Source organism: Manacus vitellinus, unplaced genomic scaffold (assembly GCF_001715985.3).
Source record: "Manacus vitellinus isolate BGI_N305 unplaced genomic scaffold, ASM171598v3 scaffold_6_pilon, whole genome shotgun sequence".
NCBI lineage: Eukaryota > Metazoa > Chordata > Aves > Passeriformes > Pipridae > Manacus > Manacus vitellinus.
In genome coordinates this window covers 3348152-3367028 of record NW_021940750.1, presented here as the reverse complement: position 1 = coordinate 3367028, position 18877 = coordinate 3348152, and the positions used below count along the sequence as shown (strand labels likewise).

The 18877-nt window shown below is 42.6% G+C and overlaps 2 protein-coding genes across 6 annotated transcripts in view; one reads left to right on the top strand and one right to left on the bottom strand.

Moving 5' to 3' along the window:
- Window positions 1–629: 629 nt before the first annotated feature.
- Window positions 630–10712, top strand: F2 (coagulation factor II, thrombin). Of its 4 annotated transcripts, none has more exons than XM_008919778.2 (14): window positions 630–753; window positions 1646–1809; window positions 2785–2809; window positions 3005–3055; window positions 3559–3664; window positions 3745–3875; window positions 5490–5786; window positions 6153–6266; window positions 6553–6679; window positions 7186–7353; window positions 7659–7832; window positions 8007–8185; window positions 9476–9546; window positions 10419–10712. In XM_008919778.2, the coding sequence occupies exons 1-14, from the start codon at window positions 675–677 to the stop codon at window positions 10560–10562; spliced, it is 1830 nt and encodes a 609-aa protein (XP_008918026.1). In that variant the 5' UTR covers window positions 630–674; the 3' UTR covers window positions 10563–10712. The 4 variants fall into 4 exon arrangements, with proteins under 4 accessions (XP_008918026.1, XP_017938462.1, XP_017938463.1 ...); XM_018082973.1 differs by having other exon boundaries at window positions 1643–1809; window positions 10419–10708; XM_018082974.1 differs by having other exon boundaries at window positions 641–753; window positions 1660–1809; window positions 10419–10708.
- A 2855-nt stretch (window positions 10713–13567) lies between these two features.
- Window positions 13568–18877, bottom strand: part of CKAP5 (cytoskeleton associated protein 5) — a 42712-nt gene continuing 37402 nt past the window's right edge. Inside the window, exons 38-43 of one of the 2 annotated variants that reach the window (XM_018082629.2) lie at window positions 18434–18622; window positions 18194–18328; window positions 17583–17666; window positions 17330–17489; window positions 15469–15623; window positions 13568–14289 (exon numbers count right to left, since the gene is read on the bottom strand). In XM_018082629.2, coding sequence (XP_017938118.1) covers window positions 14035–14289; window positions 15469–15623; window positions 17330–17489; window positions 17583–17666; window positions 18194–18328; window positions 18434–18622 — 978 coding nt within the window. In that variant the 3' untranslated portion in view covers window positions 13568–14034. The remainder of the gene's footprint in view (window positions 14290–15468; window positions 15624–17329; window positions 17490–17582; window positions 17667–18193; window positions 18329–18433; window positions 18623–18877) is intronic. The other variant, XM_018082628.2, reaches the window with a different exon arrangement.

Here is an 18877-nt window from a genome sequence, read left to right as displayed (position 1 = left end):
TCCTCCACTCAGCAGGCAATTGTAAGGCAGTGAGAAGTATGCACTGCCAAGGGCATTGCTGACCTAACTGGTTAAATTCCAAATGGGCTGTAAAGGCACCCCTTCTGCTCCTTTGGCATTGGTGAGGGAGAAGGGGGAGACAAACCCTATGTTCTGGTGCCAAATAGCTGGGGCTGAGCTTGCTGATAACTACAGGGAGAAAAGACAACTGAACTCTAGGGAGAAGTAGAGGGGCTTGCAGCTAAAGGACTGGGAGCGGCTAAGGATCTCTCTTGCTGCCTGCAAGGCTACTAGAGAAGAGGCTCTGAGAAGAGTCAGCATGGTGGGGAGGCAGTGATGGTGCCAAGAGCTTCATGGGAGCAAGGTGAGGGAAAAGGAGAAAGCTCCTCTCCGTGCCAGCCCAAGTTCTCCATGTGTCCTGGGACAAGCTTATCCTCTCACTCCCCATGACAATTTCCCAGTTATTCAATAGGATGTTAATTAAGTAAGAAAATGAAGATGCTCTGAAGAGAGGGAGAGATGCCAAGAGAGAGGAGCCTCAGTCCCACTGTCCCTGACACACCACGACCTCTGGAGTCCTGTTTCTTCATTCTGGTTCAATATTAACCCAGCGGGGCTGTGACTCCACTTATTCTGCTTCCTTTGCAATTCCCCTGCAGCCAGGGCTGTACAGCATGGCACACACCAACACCAGCATACTGAAGGGCCTGCTCTTCTCCAGCCTTTTGCACCTCACACTGAGCCATGCTGGAGGTAAGACTCAATGGCAGAGGGAGAAGGACAGTACTAGTGGGTGACAGCAGGAAGAAAGATGGGATTATTTCTTTCCAGGGGTAAAGCAGGTGGCAGGTTTTCTTGGTAAGTCCGGAAGACCTGCTAAAAGCTTGAAGTTGAAATCAAAAGGGTGCTGAGGGTGGAGTGAGCATAGGATGATGCAACCAGCATCTGTCAGCTGGTGACAACAGCTCAGTGGACTTTTTGGGTGGCCTGGGAAATGGCAGGGGACAGAATATGGCTCAGTCCAGGATCGTGTGTAACACAACTGTGGGACTTCTGGGGACAGAATCCCTCAGCTGATCTGGGTGGCTTCAATTCTCCATTGCCTCCCCAGCTGCTCCTTATCACAGCTTTAGGTCATACAGAGTATGCCGCCTTCCTGCTTACTGCTCCTTTTATGAGAGCCTCTAATTCATCTGTCTTTTCTTAGTATGATGCCCTACTGTGTGGGGGATGAACCTGTCTACAGGTCTTAAATCACGGTCTCTGAACACAAAGATGGAACCAGGCCGTGCTTATTGCAGTGGTCTGAGGCTGGAAAGACATAAATACAGTGGCTGGCAGGGACAGTAGCAGGCTCAAAGCAAATAAGCCTCTACCTAACTGCAAATCAGCAGAGCAGCTTTGCTGAGGAAGCACAGGATTCCTTTCACTTCTCTTACCTAAGTGACAGATGAATTACAGAGAGCTTGCTCTGATCATCAGGTGTACACCAGACAGGGCTTCTCCTCCTGTATGGTGCACTGTGGGAGGCTGGGCTGTGGGATCACTACATCAACTGCTTGTGGTTTTTGGAAACTGCAAGGGGAGACAAAGGGGCCCTCCAGCTGCAGGCAGCCCTTTGACTGGCAATATTCTGACCCGGTAGTTTTCCTGGAAAAGGGGCAGGCACTGTCACTGCTCAAGCGCCCACGACGTGCCAACAAGGGATTTCTAGAAGAGATGCTTAAGGGAAACCTGGAGCGAGAGTGCCTGGAGGAGACATGCAGTTATGAGGAGGCTTTTGAAGCCCTTGAATCCACCGATCAGACGGTATGTATAGGTGTTCCCAAGGAAACATTCCCTCAGCCAGCCTCTGTAGTGGGAGACCAGCAGATCACATACATAGCCAGGGATTCAGTTCTGTGAACCAGAGATGAGGCTGGTGTGTGTGGGCCCCAAGGAGAGCTCAGGCTTTCTTAGGGAGCTTTGCTCTGGGAGACACTCCAGGGAATGCAGCTCAAAGCTCAGGTTGCTTTTCCTCCCTCTCTTTGCATGAACTGAAGAGAGCCTTCCCATGGTTCCAGAGTAGCATCTTCTAGCTCAGCATGGTGCCTCACACATGTGAGCTGCCAAAGTCCCAGACACTCACAGAAGAGCTGGCTTGGCAGCCAAACACTGAGTGCAGATGCCTCGAACTCCTTTGAGCTGAAGCCTGTCCCCTTTTCTGGTTTCCAAACTCACTCACTCTACTAAATTTGTGCTGCATCCTTTTGGGATTTGCTCCTAGCCCCAAGGCCGGTGTCCATGCTGAATTCCACACCCAAGAATACAACAGATAAACAGTTAGGAGCCTAAGCCAGCAAGACACCACCTCTGTGGAGTACTTCTAAAGCAATCAGACCCAGGCTGCACAGGAGAGACCTAGATCTAAACAGCTGACCTACATGTGATCTATGGACTTAGAAGTTCTAGGTTCAGCTGCTTGGATATCTGCACTGTAGCCCACTGCACTGTAGAAGGCTTTGCTTTCTCTGCAGGTTGATGAAGGTTGTAAGCATCTTTAATCTCTTTAGAAAAAACAGTACTCTCTTAATCCTGAGCCTGACGTGTGGGAATGTGGTTTTATATCAGATTTTTTGCTTTGTTGAACTCTGTATTAATTAGTATAAACAGAGCTAGGTTAGTCTTTCCTTTTGTTGTAAGGGGACATTCTCTTACTGGTTTGAATTGCAGTAGCCAAGCAAGGTCTGATGTTCTGTGTCTCTAAATACATATTTTTCTAATTTTTTTTTCTTTTTTTTACAGGAGGCATTTTGGTCAAAATACCAAGGTAAGTTGTCTCAAGTCCTGCAGGCACTGTACTGTCCCTTAGGATGCGCTGTCCCATCCTGGAGAGAGTGGCTCTTTCAAGAGCTCACTTTCCTGGCAAAGCACTTGTGTTTTGTCTCTAGATGATAAACTGATTCAAATTATGATGCTTATTTGGATTCCTTTCATATGTGTTTCTTTTTTCTGATTTTGCTAGTATGTCAGGGCCAGAGAACGCCCAGGACAGTTCTGGATGCTTGTCTAGAAGGTACGAAATTCATGCTGACCTCAATCTCCCAGATACAGTGAGTGCCAGGAACTTGCTTCCTGCAGAGCTTGTACAGAAAAAAAAAAATCTAAAGTTGGAGAAGCCGTACAATTATAAAGAAAAATATCAGGAGGGGAATTTGAATTCTTTCTTCCTCTTTATTTCCCCACTAACAATTTCACAAACAGCCTGACTTGTGCACTGAAACAGCGTGGGGTAAATATCCTTTTCCTTGTGACACAGTCGGGTGCAGCCTAAGGTGAGCAGCCTCTCAGAAGGGCTCTGAGCCAAAGCAAAGCACAGACCCTCAGGGATAGCTCCCTCTGATGAGGCAGAGAGAGCTTAGGCTGTGTGCTCTTCTCATAGGAAGAGGATGACTGTGCTTGTGCAGGCTTCTGCACACAGCAAAAGCTAAAGGCATATGAGGGGTGGTACCTCTGACCTTGAAAATGCAACATCCAGTTCCATTGACCCTGGCTTACACCATGTTGGGATTTTGACAGGTGACTGCTCTCTTGGGCTGGGCCAGAACTATCGGGGAACAATTAGCTACACCAAATCAGGGATTGAATGTCAAGTGTGGACAAGCAAATATCCACATATTCCTAAGTAAGTTCATCTTCTGCATACCCCTAAAGGGTTCTCCAAGGTGTCCTTCCTTCCTAGCCTAACCAGCTTTTTTCTCATAGATTTAATGCCACCATTTATACCAATCTCATTGAGAACTACTGCAGGAACCCAGACTACAACTCAGAAGGCCCGTGGTGCTACACCCGAGACCCAACAGTGGAACGGGAGGAGTGTCCTGTCCCAGTGTGTGGTATGCCTCAGCACTACACTCCAGAACACCTTTCACTCACAGCAAACACTGCACTGAGACTGATACTAAATCGGTCAAGGAGAGGGTTAGGAGGGAGGGAGCTTACAGGAGCAGAGGTTAGTAGAAGTAGAGAAGCTGTATCTTAAAGGATAAAGCAGCTGAGGAAGAAAAGTTATTGAGTTGCCCATACATAATATGCTGTTTTCTCTAGACTACCTTAATCCAAATCTAAGTTAAATCCAGTGTCAGCAGTCCCCTGGAATCTACTACAGTTTTTTATAGTCAGAGTCGTTCCAAAATCCTGGCTCAGTTGCCTCTAATTTGTGACAGCCATGAGTCATACTGTTTTTTGGTCTGAATTCCCACCTTTAGGACAAAATAACTACAGGTTGTGCTTAACTGTCTGCCTTAACGTTCACTTCTGTGGAAGCATACCCACAAACTCAAGAAAAGAGAAGGTGCCCTTCTCTTACCATTGCACTTGACTCCCCCTACACTAATACGTTCCCATTTCCCCCCAGTGCAGAGCTGTCTCCCCTGGGACTTGGCCTCTGTCTCAGAAGAACTGGTAGAAAGCAGAGAAGCTTCTCACAGCAGAAGTGTCTCTTCCAAAAGCAGAGACTAAAGGCAACAACCCTAAGTGAAAGTCAGAGAGGTCAGCAACCATTTTGACCATGGGGTACTCTGAAGTTTTAAAAGCCTGGTCATACTTGTCATACTGGTCTGCAGTATGACAAACTGAAAAGAGATACTGCTCTGCTTTGAGGCAATCAGGCATCTGTACTATCTCTGTTCACTAGTTTCTGACCTACAGTAGCTTACAGTTACACTTACATGTGCATGGATATGGCAGGACTAAAAAAGGCTTGGCTTTGTGCACAGTTCTTTTGTAATCATATTGACACAAGTCAATCAAACAGAAGCAGCCTCACCGATTAGGGTGAATGCTACTTGCTCAGTGGCTGTTGTGCCCCAGGATGAATAGTCAAACAGGGGGTCTCTCCCCCTGTGCACAAGGAGAAGGCAGCTTGATGTCAAGCAACTGCCACAGGACAGATTATTGGGTGGTCACTCCCTCAGGAAATGCTGCTTAAAGTTTGCAGCCATTAGAACACTTGAAAGGAAAAGTGTGGAAAGTCTTGCAGGAAAATTTTTCACTTATCATTACGTTTAGAAACACTGGCAAAAGTAAAATTATGCCATTTTAGTAGCATATCACAGTAAAAAGCTCCCCCAAATATGGCCTAGTTATTATGCATTTGCATATAAAGCATTGGTTCTAATACAGCAGCATTACGATGCTTGGAGGCACCTACCCATCCCTTGAGCTGATTCTCAAAGATGCCCAGAAATGAACACAATATTGTTCCTCACATCTTAGTGACAAAGAAAAGTGTGATGAATAGTGCCAGTTTCACCTCACCTACTGTTGAGCCACCTGACACTGCAATATTTAGAGGGCCACCACATGCATGGGAGCACAGCAGGAGCTCCCAAACGTAATGGGATGCCCCAGGGAACTCTAGGCTTTTGTAAAGGGGCACTGGTGCAATTCACTAACAGTACTTCTAAGTGCAAAGCTATGGCTTAAATCACAGCTCTCTGTCTTTCTAGGTGAAGACAGGACAACAGTTCCATTTACTCCTCGAGTCACACCACCTCCCCCAGTGGAGCCTTGTGAACAAGAGAAAGGCATGCTTTACACAGGGACCCTCTCAGTCACTGTGTCTGGAGCTAAGTGTCTGCCGTGGAACTCTGAGAAAGCCAAAGAGGTGCTCCATGGAAAGCACCTTGACCCAGAGGTGAAGCTGCTGGAGAATTACTGTCGGAATCCAGACAGAGACGATGAGGGTGTCTGGTGTGTCACGGATGAACCACCCTACTTTGACTATTGCGATCTGCACTACTGCGGTGAGAAGTCTGCATAGGTTTGGGGAGGCACACTTGTGAGGCAGCAGCAAATACAACCAGTACATGCCACTAGGGTGAAGTGCTTGATCTGGGAGGTGTAGACAAGGATGTACATGCACCATGCACTGTTTGTCCAAATATAACATGTACTAACCTGCCTTAGGTACACAGTGCTGTTATGTGTCTCACGGGTTCTCTTCTCCCTGAAAACTCACAATGGTGGACTAGGAACATTAAAAAGAGCAGTGGTTTTAAAACATCATTCCTTCATCAGACTCACTGTGTCAAAAGGAACATTTACATTGCTGATAATTATGGAAACTACAGCTAAGCCTTTTACCATGTTTGTCTTTCCATCTCTCTCAGACAGCTCGCTAGAGGAGGAGAATGAAGAGCAGGAGGGAATATCAGGACGTTCTACTCATCCTCAAGAGTTCAGAACCTTCTTTGATGACAAAACTTTTGGTTCAGGCGAAGCAGGTGAGCAAAAACTCTAGACACGGCATCACAGTTTGTAGAAAGGCTGTAGCTTCTTCCCACAGGGCACTCACTGTTCCTCAGAAACATCAGCTAGACAAATGCTGTTAAAAGCAGGGGAAGATATTGAAATTCCTTGAAGAGCTCTCAGAAGTCAATATCTGGTTACAATCATGGAGCTAGTGAGCACTTCCTTCCTAGGATCTTCCAGCTTAGCATGATGACTGCAAATGACAGTTCTCCATGGTGAATCAGGTAGAGTAACAAAGCCAGATGCCTACTTTTTCAGACTGTGGCACTCGTCCTTTATTTGAGAAGAAGAAGGTAACGGACAAAAGTGAGAAGGAGCTGCTGGAGTCCTACACGAGAGGCAGAGTTGTCCATGGAGATGACGCAGAAGTTGGCAGCTCCCCCTGGTAAGTATTATCTTTGCATAGTCCTTCATAAGGAATTGTGTCTTCCTTCTCTTCTCTCCAGCTCAAGAAAGTAGAAATAAAAGGGCTTTCTTATCTCAGGAAGCATGCACCCATTATGGATTCTTATCAAAACTTATCCAAGTGGTTGATAGGGCAGTAGTAACATAGCTGGAAAGAAACTCACCTCTTGAGCTAAGTACTCAACCACCTGGGAAAAAAGAGTGCTGGTGTGTTTCATCTTTGTCTCTTCCTCTTTCCAGCATTGCTGGAGCAGAAAGGATGAGGAACCTCTCTAGGTGAAAGAAATGGGGTAATTGGCCTACTACACAGAACATACGTGTCCAGGGAAGACTTGCTACAGAGCCACTTATGCAGTTCTCTTTGTCAGTACAGTGCAATGCTCTTCCCTGCTCACTGCAAATTCTGCACTTTCCACATGACACTGGGACCTGTTGAGCCAGCCATATCTTTAGTCCTGCTAAGTCTTCCTCCTCCTCATCTCTCAGGCAGGTGATGCTCTACAAAAAGACTCCTCAGGAGCTGCTCTGTGGGGCCAGCCTCATCAGTGACAGCTGGATCCTGACTGCTGCTCATTGTATTTATTACCCACCGTGGGACAAGAACTTAACTACAAATGACATCTTGGTGCGGATTGGCAAGCACATAAGAACAAAGTAAGAGTCTGGATGAAGTGAGAGTGAACTAGTCTTCCTCTTGGAGTAATGAGATACAGTTCAGTATCCAAGGAAATATCACACCAATGTCACATGTCTCTCAATAATGGGATCTAATGGGGCTGTCATTTGCTGCTCTTGCTGATCCTAAAGATTAAAGGGAGGGCAGAAGCATGGGAAGCCTAAAGGGGTGCTCCAATGTAAAGACAGCATTGTCTCAGAGGTTACAAAGCACCTGAGATTATCACAAACCCCAGAAGACTCTTAGTTGCTACTGTACAGCAAGTTCTTCATAACTATTTCAGATATGAAAAGAATAAAGAGAAGATTGCTCTGTTGGATAAAATCATCATCCATCCTAAGTACAACTGGAAAGAGAACATGGACCGAGACATTGCACTCATGCACTTAAGGAGACCCGTCATCTTCAGTGACTACATCCATCCTGTCTGCCTGCCTACCAAAGAGGTCGTGCAGAGGTGAGGAGACTGTCCTACAGTCCTAAAAATACAGGCTACAAAAGCCATCTCTAGTCTTTAAAAAAAAAAAAAAAGACAGAAAAAGATGACTTATCAAGGCTATTTGCAGCAAGAGAGCCAGATAGGAAAAAGCTGTTACAAAACATTTGATTATATTCATGCATCCTTCCACAGGCTGATGCTGGCAGGCTACAAAGGGCGGGTAACTGGCTGGGGAAACTTGAAAGAAACATGGGCCACTAGCCCCAGCAACCTGCCCACAGTTCTGCAACAGCTCAATCTGCCCATTGTAGACCAAAGTGTCTGCAGGGATTCCACCAAAATTAAAGTCACTGACAACATGTTTTGTGCAGGTAAGTAGCACTAGAGACAGAGGTACAACTTGCTAGAGAAGATGAGGGCTCTGAGCTCCTGGTGGGGCTCATGCAGCAAGGTTACTTTCTGATAGATTTGCAAATGCCTTCTGCAAAGAATAACTTCCCTGTGATAAGAACTTTCTCAGCTCTCAGAAAACATAAAGGCTGTAGAACTTAAAGCTATGAATGAAGTTTGTAACACCAAGCTGTGTCAGGCACTAGTCTAATGGCACCAGGTATCAGCAGCAGCTGATTCAGTGGGAGAACTAAGCATATATAAAATTATCTTTTCATCTGTACATAGAACAATTCAGTGACTTCCTAAATTAAAGGCTGCACACCCATTATCCTGTCTACTAGCTTGTCTCAATGTTCTGGAGCCCATTCATACTTATGCCTGCAAATTTTGTGGCAACAGGCTCCCACCTTCCTAAATCTCTTCTGGCTCTACACCCTTTTTCAGTGAGAAGGGAAGTAGACACAGAATTCAGGATATCAAAAGACTATGGATTTATGTAAGAGTTTAACAGTTCCTGCTCTATTCTTTATTTGTGCAGACTTTATCGGTTCCTACAAGCAAACCTCCAGTGATCTCTGAATAAGTTTGTGCTGCTTGCATGTAAGCGCATGTGATTGCTTGAGTTAGGATGGAAGCCAATTTCATGAGTGTGCTGAAAATACACTGTTCTTATGGTTTCTTTTTCTAGACAGCATTCTTGAAAAACAGCTGAGATGCAGACATACAGAAAAAAAGGGAGACTAGAGTGATGGGAAAATGCAAAGATACTGCCTAGTTCATCAGGAATGAAAGTGAAATCCTGTTCCTCTTCATAGTGAGACTTTAGGAAGACAGCTGGGGGTGAGGAGAAACAGAGCTTGCAGTGACAGGGAGGTGAAAGTGAGGACAGCAACATACCTCTGTAGTAAACAGAATGATAGAAAACGACACATGGAGTATTACAAATAAGTTTCTGAGACAAGAAAAGCACAGTAGCTCAAGCTACAGCTGTTGAACACAGTGGCAACTGACACGGCTATCCTGATTAATAAAACAGGAATGAGAGCACAGAGGGTGAATTCAGGAATGTTGCAAAGACAGAAGCAGAGTTAGCTGTTTTACATATAAATTTAGAAAATTGCTTTGTTTTTTTATTAAGTCCGAGTTGGCAGGAGTAGCAAACAATCTATCTCATGGGTCTCAGAAAATTTATGCAACTTCAAGGAAAAGATGGCCAACACCAGCCACTTCCCCTACAGTCAAATGTCCGACTTTTTTCTTGGCTGTAGGTTACAGTCCTGAAGACTCAAAGAGAGGAGATGCCTGTGAAGGGGACAGTGGGGGACCATTTGTAATGAAGGTATGTTCAACAAGCTCAAGCTCATAAGACATATAGAGCTTGGTTTGTGCTACGCTAAACTTTCAAAATAGTCTAAAAGACAGCAGCAGAGGTGGAGACTGCTGAGTGGCTGAAGCAAACCCAGCTCATGTCCAAGCTGAATCCTGGAGATGAATCCTGCAGTCAGCCAGCCCCACTTCTATACTGAGCTCTCAGCATATATGGAGATCAGCTGCAGAATGCATGACTGATGGCCAATTCTTACTTACAGGTTTAAGAGTAGAGACAAAAAAACTCCAACAAGCTCTGTTGGAGATGCCAGTCTGAATCCCAAAGCAGTATCCTTCATTAAAGAGGCTGGGGTGCATACAAGGTTTAGATCTGAAAGGGCAACAAAGCTGCTAGAAAATCTAGAGCACAAGTCCTATGAGGAGCAGCTGAGGAAGGGGGGGGTTATTTAGCCTGGAGAAAAGGAGGGTCAGGGGTGACCTTATCACTCTCTACAACTACCTGAAAGGAGGGTCAGGGGTGACCCACTCTCTACAACTACCAACAAGGTGGGGGTTGGCCTTTTCTCCCAGAGAACTACCAACAGGACAAGAGGAAATGGCCTCAAGCTGTGCCAGGGGAGGTTGACGTTGGACAGTAGGAGGAATTTCTTCACTGAAAGGGTGCTTAAGCATGGGAAAGGGCTGCCCATGCAAGTGGGAGCATCACTGGTAGTGTTCAAGAAATGACCAGACTTTGAACTTAGTGCTATGGTTTGGTTGGTAGGGTGGTGTTCGGTCAAAGGTTGGGCTTGATCTTGGAGGTCTTTTCCAACCTTAATGTTTCCATGATTCTATCAAAGTCTCTTGCTCCTTGTGTCAATCCCATTTTTTCATTTGCTTTAGAATCCAGATGACAACCGTTGGTATCAAGTGGGAATAGTTTCATGGGGAGAAGGATGTGACCGAGATGGCAAATATGGATTTTACACCCATGTATTCCGCCTGAAAAAGTGGATGCGAAAAGCCATTGAAAAATACGGGCGATAGCTGAAGCATTTACCTTGCTTGCTCTCAGACTTGCTACAATGCTCCACTTAAAAACATAAGCACAGAAGATCCTGAAGTAAAAGTTATATCCTTACAACTTGACAAAGGAAAGTCTTATCCTTCAAAAATAAAAGCTCTTAAACCCATTCTCTTCCTTTTGTTCATGCTGAGTTTAGTTGCACTTGGATCTAAGCCATAACAGTAGCCAGGAGTAACATAGTACTGGCTGTATTGCTAATTATCTTTTGTGCTTCAAATTCTCCTCCCTTCCATCAGCTATAAGCAACAGATTTTGGACCTGAGATGATGGCCTTGGCAGTAACAGCAAGCACAACTGTGCCCTCATGCACTGTCCATTTTCTCCCTTCAAGACAACTCATTTTCTGTTCTAGATTTTGAGCCAAGAATGTACCAGAGATAAGCACCTGATGGTAACTGTGGCATTACACAAAACACCAGTGTCAAAAGAAAAGCCATAAAGACATTGTTCTCAGCTACAATAGCAGGCAACAAATACCAGCACCAATTGCAATTCACCCTGCAAAGGAATATGGGCTTCAATATGTTAAGCAGCACTTCCACTAACTTTCTACATAGCAGGTCCTGCTGGGCCCTCATTGTGTATTTTCCACCTGCATAGCAAGATTCAGAAGGAACCAATTCATGCAATGTCAAAGGGCCTCCAAGGGAAGCATCCTGCACTATACTTATTTGCTTGTCTCATAGAGGCTGTTTAGGGATCTCTCCCAAAAGAAGCGTCAGTTCTTTCATAAACTCTTTAGCAGCAATTTGTGGACTGCTGAGGACCCAGCAGTACAGCAGTAAACACATTCTTGGCTAGCCAACTTGTTCAGCCCAATTTTCTCTTAAAGCAATCATGAGATTTGAAAACTCTCCTTGCTCTCTATGGCACCTCATTCCTGAACTCCTTGCTCATAATGCCATTAAGGCACAGAAACTGGCAACACTGAAATTAATAACTGTTTTTTTAGAACAACTGATATTAGTGTCTGGCCACCTCCTTTAAGATGGCTCACGTGGGAAACAACTTGAAGTAGCCCAATTTCATTGCCCTAATAAAGCACAAACCCCAACCTCTTAATGACAGCTGAGGAATGAAACCTCAAGAGCTCATGTTCCACAACTGTTTAAAGTCATTGATAACCACAGGCACAAGACACTGAAAATGTTTAGCCCTTCTAATGTTTAAAGGCTCACCCTTTCACTACTATCTAATTATCTGTGACAAATTGCATATCTAAGAGGGGAACCAGGACCACAGAGTTTCTGGAATGAGTCACTGTTCATATTGACTTGTTACAAACAATACAGAGGAATAATTTTTAAAAGTCAGTTTAATGTTATTTAAATATTGTCTGGGCTAAAGATTAGGCTTTATTAATTTGTGTGCACAAGTTTTAGTTCAGAACTCCCAGGATATTGAGTCCAACCAAACACTACAGAGACACAGGGCAAAAACTCATTCAGAAAAAGAAACTATATCTTCTGCTACTCAATTTTCCTGTATTTCACTTCCAATTCAGCTTCAAACTTAAAATAGTTTTTACACGTTTGCAGGCATCGCTGTTTTAACATCCTGAGCTAATTAACAAATAGTTCTTCAGAATGTCTGCTGGATATGGTAAAGGAACATATGGATTAATTTAAATGTCACTAAGTTTCAGAGAGCAGCTAGTAATTGAGAGGTAGTGGCAGTAACTAGTGCCAGCCAACACAAACTGTTCAAAAACTGCCCCAGGTAAAGTGCACAAAACTCAGCACTTTCCAATAAGGGCCAACCTCCACTTGTAACAGAGCTCTGTTCCACAAGAAAGTGCATGCCCATTTCAGGTTATGAGAGAGGACTGAGACTACTAAATCAAGGTGGTGGAGCAAGGAATGGCATCATATCAATTAACACAGGATGGAGAACGCTCGCAAGTCACCTGCTATTGCAGTGTGCAAACTCATCATAAGCACCAAGCAGCAATACATCAATTGCAACCCCAGCCTAGGGGTCCTGTGAAAGTTTTCAGACATTTGCAGAAGCTCTGGCATAGATCTGTTGTACAAGTACTAATTTAAAGCCACATTTTTACTGTAATCAGGCAAGGCAGTTTCAGTAATGGCCTAATGCAGAGACTGCTGGTGCACAGAGCAAACAACAAAAGCAGCAGTTACATGGAACAGATTAAAATATAGAGCAGAAGTGTGCTATTTTAAGCCTGCCTGTCCAACTCTTCAATAACTCTGTTCTAGCTACAGAACAGATGTGCAATGTATGCTTCACAACCAGTTCTCACATGGAAGTGCAGTAGTAAGGTCAAAACACATCACCTCCCTAGAAATAAAAGGGCTAGAAAGGATACACAGTGTGCCTGTCTTCATCTTCATGTTTGTAGCTTCTGAAAAAGGCTAATTACTCTTAAAAAAAAAAAAGTGGCTACAGCTTTTTCAGACTAGCCCTACTAGGTGTCTTAGTTACACAAACTAGTAGAGTTTGCTGACATCAGATGTTTAAGAGCAAAAAGAATGTAGTGGTGAGGTCTACCTGCAAGAGGAAGACTGCTTAACCAAATGAGTTCAGGATAAATGAGCCCACTGACTGTACATCACTGCTAGTCTATTCCATACCAACAGCAGCAGGCTCCCTCAAAGAAAGCTCCCTCAGCTGGGTCTACGCTTAATCTGGCTAAAAAGGCATCACAAGGACTAGATAATTTAAAATAAGCATTTCAGCAAACTAAATATTCTCAAGTTACAGAAACATACTCCAAAACATAAAAAAGGAACTATATAAAAATGCACTACTGCTCTTAGAAGAGTGCAAAGTCTCAGGACTGCACCCACAGACAGTATATTTCCACTCATCTTCCTTGTAATGTATCCAAATCCCAAGGTTCATGTCAAGAATAGCTTAGTTCAGTTTCTAGATGCCCAGTCACTAACATTCAGGAATATAGAGTGACCTATAACCAGCAGTTGCTGCTGTTCCTACAGAGGCTGGTATAGTTAATGCAAACTTTATTTACAAAAGACACTTAAATTAGTTACTTCATGCCATGTGTCCATACAGAATCAACAGTTCAAGGATTACATGGAGAAGAATTCACAAAATTAAAAGTGAAATCACTAAAGATCTTCTAAGAGTTAAGAACTAGGAAAAAATCTTAAAGACAATTTTACAAATAAAAACCCCAAGTTATGAGAAACTAGTGTGAGCAGGATGGTTGTTTACAGGTCTGTACACTAAAACTAATACACAGACAGCCTTCTATTGTCAAAGAGATGCTCACTGAGAAGCAGAGTATGTACAAATACTTGTGCCACAATGACTCAACCCCCCAAAATCCACTGTATTATACATAAACCAGTTTGTATACATTAGGCCTAAACGAGGCCATTTAACTATGAAGACTTCTAGTTTAGTAAACTAAAGCTGAAGACAGCCCCAAGCAACAGCATTGCTTCTCTATTTGCGACTGCTTTTTATTCTCTCCAATCTTTTTTTCAAGTCATCAATATTGGCTGCTGCAGAAGAAGGTGAAGCCAGAGTAGTTCCAATGCCAGAGGAATGAGTCTGATTGCAGTCCAGGTCCAGATGTTGGTACTGCTCCCGGGACTCACGGAGCTGGGAGAGCTTACTGTGAAGCATATCTGTAGAGGATGCAACTGTAGGGAGTGTAGGTTTAGAGAGCAGAGACGTCAGAGGGGGTCTGTCTTCCTGCTACGAGGGGGGAAAGTGAAGTGTTAAGACATATAGTGGTAAATGCTATATAAGTACAAATCATAATCAATGGATTCTCATCTTCACAGGAAACAGTGAAAACAGAGGAAACGGAAGGACCACTACAACACAAGTGAATCTGGAGCAATAAAGTCAGAATGGTGCAAAGCTAACTAAAATACTCAATTCTTATCATCTGAGTAGTTAATATTTAACTTCATGTCAGTAGGGACACAAAGGAACTACAGTCTTTAAAGATCAAAAAATTCACTGCAGACCAGTGTTTTACTGAGACAGACTGCCAGTCTTAAACAGCCTGAATTCTAACACCACAAGTGCAAAGTCCATGCCTATGTGCAGTATCAACAGGCAATGAGTTTTCTGGAGGAATGAGAAGAGGAAACTTGAATTAATTGGCAAGATAGACCCTGCCAAAGACTTAAAATGTCAATTCACTCTTCTTTTACCGATTGATATTTCCATCAGAGTTATTTACCTTGTTACTATCATCTAGGAAATACTTTCCCTCCTCAGAGCTGTGAGCTGATATGCAAGTTAAAACAGTGATGTACCTTGATAACTATTCCTAGAGTGAACATTACTTCTCACCTGGCCCAGTGCAAATTTCAGTGACTGGCACTAGATTCCTAGCACATAGATCACTGCACTGTAAGAGATTTCGGTCCACAGGTTTCCAATACCAAGCTCATTCCGCATTTCTGTGCCTCAGTATTCATACACCCCAAATATATACAACTTCAAATTAATTCAGCTCTTATGGTTGTTTCACAGCAGAAAGATCTAGAATTTCCACATCATTCAACTCAGAGGTCAGTATATGTTAGTTTTTAGAGAACAGTAGTTATTTGAACCTGAGACTCAACTACCCAGCAAGTGAAGATACCAAACTACAGGGCTGTAGAAACAACCTGCATGCACACCAGTACTGCAGACAGAGTGGACTGAAACTTAAGTCTACTTGGCCAAGTAATGCGTTTAAAGCCATTTATACTAGGCACAGCGACAAGCATTGAGTAACTAGGACATGCACTATAATGAAAGATCAAAAATTCTGATTAGAATCTGACTTTGGCAGAGAAATCAATTTGAATTCTTTAAAAAAAAAGTACAAATCAAGTTCCTTTCCTGGAGATTTATAAGAGTTGTCAAGTACAATACCTTTGCGTTGTCAAGGCCACAACGCTGCCTGAGGATTTTTAGTCTTTCCAAATAAACTGAAGGCCCCACTTCCTCCCCATTTGTGTTTCCTATAGAGGAAGATACAGTGTGGGTAGACACAGGAACACATGTTCCTTCCATCTGAGAAGAAATTCCTGGAGGATGAGGGGAAGGAAGGAAGAAAAGTTAAAACCAATTAAAAACATCAAAAAAGAGTAAGCCTCTTGGTCAGTTCCTTGAAACAAGATGCAATGAATGAAGAACTAACCAATCTATAAACTACCAAGCTATTTGCATTTGCTAGTATAGATGTATCAGCACTTCCAATTCCTTGCAAGAGTGACAACTGAAAACCAAGAAAAGAAATGGAGAAATTTAAGAAGTGGCTGCAGAGCAGCTCCAGAAGTGCTGAGGTTGACAGCTGAAGACAACAGTGGGGAGAGAGGAAGATGCTGATATGGATCAGCAGTAAGTAACCACAACATCTGACAGAATGAACTCAGCAATTGGCAAGATGGGAAATATTTGAAGTCTTCTGTCTTTTTCTAGTTTAGTATCACTTTTGGGTTTACCACTGATCCTAACTCCTCTTTACTTCATTTGTGTAACTTAAAGCTTTTTCTTCCAGTTCAGTCTCAAAGAGCTATTTCTGGAAGGCACATAGCAAGGTTTTTAAAGCTTCCCTACCAGAAGACTAGAAAAGGAATTCACATGATGAAAAAAGCTTTTCCATTATGAAATGAATTGCAAATTCTAAGACAGCACAGACAAGGGTTTGTTTTCATTAATTTACTGCAAGGACATTTAAACTAGATAAAGGAGAATTAAGGTTAAGCATTTATACTTTTAATACACTTACTTATATTTTACTCTAAATAAAGCACTGTTGCAATATGGAACAATATCCTTTATTATAACAAAATTATAGTTAGGGAGGGAAAAAAAGACAATTGTGGAATGTAAATTTCATTTTGAAAACTGCTGTACTAATTTCTCAGTTGTACAGACTTTTAGGATGAAATGTAGAATTTTCTGTCCAACCTAGTTTAACACATTTAAGAGGTTCTGAAAGAATCTCATTATCTTCCTAAAGTAATCAACAATACAGGAATAGGAGAAGGAACAATAGTAGAAAAAAGGACAAAGTCTGACAGGACACAATGAAATGTGAAAGACATGAAAGTTAAAGGAAGTTTTGATAGACTGTGTATCAGTTTTTACTCTCAGCTAACGATTTGTCACATTCCCTCCCTAATATTGCAATACTCATTTGTATTTATCTGCAATGAAAAGACTCACTAACAAACTGTTTTACAGTAATTTATCCAATTAAAAAGCTAGTTTATTGGAAAGGGATCATCATAAATTCTGCTAGAGGAACAGTTCAAGTTATTTAAAATAAGCTTTCCAATTCCATAGTAAATAATACTGTAAAAAGCCTCCTGCACCTTTTTGGTAAAAAGGTAAATGGAGAACCTGACTGCTGCTGCTGTTCATCATGGCTAGGTTTCACGAACAAAGATTTGGGGTTATAAACCAGCTATATACCTTGCAGAACCAATTTTTGATACCGGACACATGGAAACACGGGCTAATGTTCAACCCACACTACAGGACACATATTAGAACCACTTATTTACCAAGCCTTTCAGATGTTTTCTACATTTAGTGTGGTTATAACTTTTTTTTTGTAAACAAGAATGCATAATTCCTGCAAATGGTGCCTCATGAAGCAACACAAGCACCAGGTTTGCTTTGGAAATCCATAAACATCTACAAATATTAGTTTCTACCAGGAAACATGTAACTGATCTCTTATCTCTGCTTCTCATAAATGAATCAGTTTTGCTATAACATGTACCTGTAGAAGGAGCAATGCGTCCTTTCCCCTCACGTTCTGTTTCTATCAATCGGAGGCCTCTTTCCACATAACTCTGGAAGAACTGAGAGGAGTTTTTCAGGAAGGGCTCAATGTCTGCATCAGAATATTTCTTTTTATATTCGTATAGCTCTGCTAGACCCTGGGAGGGAAGAGTTCCTAGGTATTACTACAAGTGCTGTATACACCATTCCAATGTATCATGCCCTCTTTCATGCAGGAAGGGAGCACTCACCTCCTTGGTGTTCTCCTTTGAGCCAATCTTCTTAAATATTTCTGCCAAAATATCATTCACCTTGGCTTTTGAAGCCTTTTCCTCCTAAATAAATAAACAAAAGGAGACTTTTAAAACAAAGTGAATAAAACCAGATGGAAGTCAGACGAACCCACGCCACCCTCAGATCTGCTAGCTGGATATAGAGCTTCCAAGATGAAGAAAATCTTCAAGTGATCAGGGTTCTACATAGCCACTGTTTACACAGAATGAGAGGAGGGATATCATCAAGCTGGAGGACTTCTTCTGAGAAGGTAGTGTTTACAACTTGGTTTGGGTATGGTTAACTTCTAGTAGATCAGATCCAGTGTCAGGCAGCAATAAACCTATGCTGCTCACTTGAATGTTCTGGAGAGCACTTCATCCTGGGTTATGCACAGAATACTCACATAAACACACACAGCAAGTTCCCAAAACAGCCATAAATGAAAGGGAAATTAGAAGAGTATTTCCAACATTAGTTGCATGTCAAAAAGGCAATCACTACTGCACATTACACAAACATAAAATTAAACTTGTTTCTTAAATTGCCTTTCATTCCTTTTCCCTACCAACACATTTTCTTTACTTACTATGCGAGAAGCTCCTTTTTCTGTATCCTTATCAGCTTTTCCACTCTGATCCATGGAGTGTTTCATTACTCTACAAAGGTGAGCTTCTAGTTCAGACTCGTTTTTGTTGTCTATCATTGTTAAATGATCTAAGATCTAAAACAAGAAAAAAGGAGAATAAAAAAAAAGAAAAATAAGGAAAAACTTAGGACACTGCATGAACATTCAATTTAAAAGCACATGACTAGTGATTGCTCTCACCTTGGGTCCTTTCAACTTGCACAGGGTGTGAAGCAGAGTCTTCAATGTCCTTATAGGAAAATCACTCTTACATTGCTTCAGCTTCTCTTTGGGAAAGACCTTCATGAAAATGTGGATATCCAGCAGAATCCGATCCAGATTTATGCTATTAATGGTTTCCGGAAGAAGACGCACCATTCTCCACAGACACTGGAACGAGAGGCCGACTTAAAGCAAGATAACTCAAGGAAAAAGCATTCAATTATGTAATGAGAGATTACACAACATTACCACTGAGTCACTTCACTCTGCTACCATTTACAGGCACGCAGTGTCTGTCTGTTCAAGCTATATTTGCACTGGTACATACTTTCTCTTTGTAACTAGCTGTACAGTATCCAGATCTTTCTTTAGAGCTGATGCATAAATGTGGTGCTGACTTCTCTATCTACAGCAGGAGACTGA

Excerpts from the sequence above, each read along its gene's own strand:
- F2 (XM_018082973.1), top strand. The coding sequence starts at position 675 with ATGGCACACACCAACACCAGCATACTGAAGGGCCTGCTCTTCTCCAGC. Across the intron at positions 6,680-7,185 it reads GAAGTTGGCAGCTCCCCCTG|GCAGGTGATGCTCTACAAAA; the intron begins GTAAGTATTATC and ends CTCATCTCTCAG. Across the intron at positions 7,354-7,658 it reads GGCAAGCACATAAGAACAAA|ATATGAAAAGAATAAAGAGA; the intron begins GTAAGAGTCTGG and ends TAACTATTTCAG.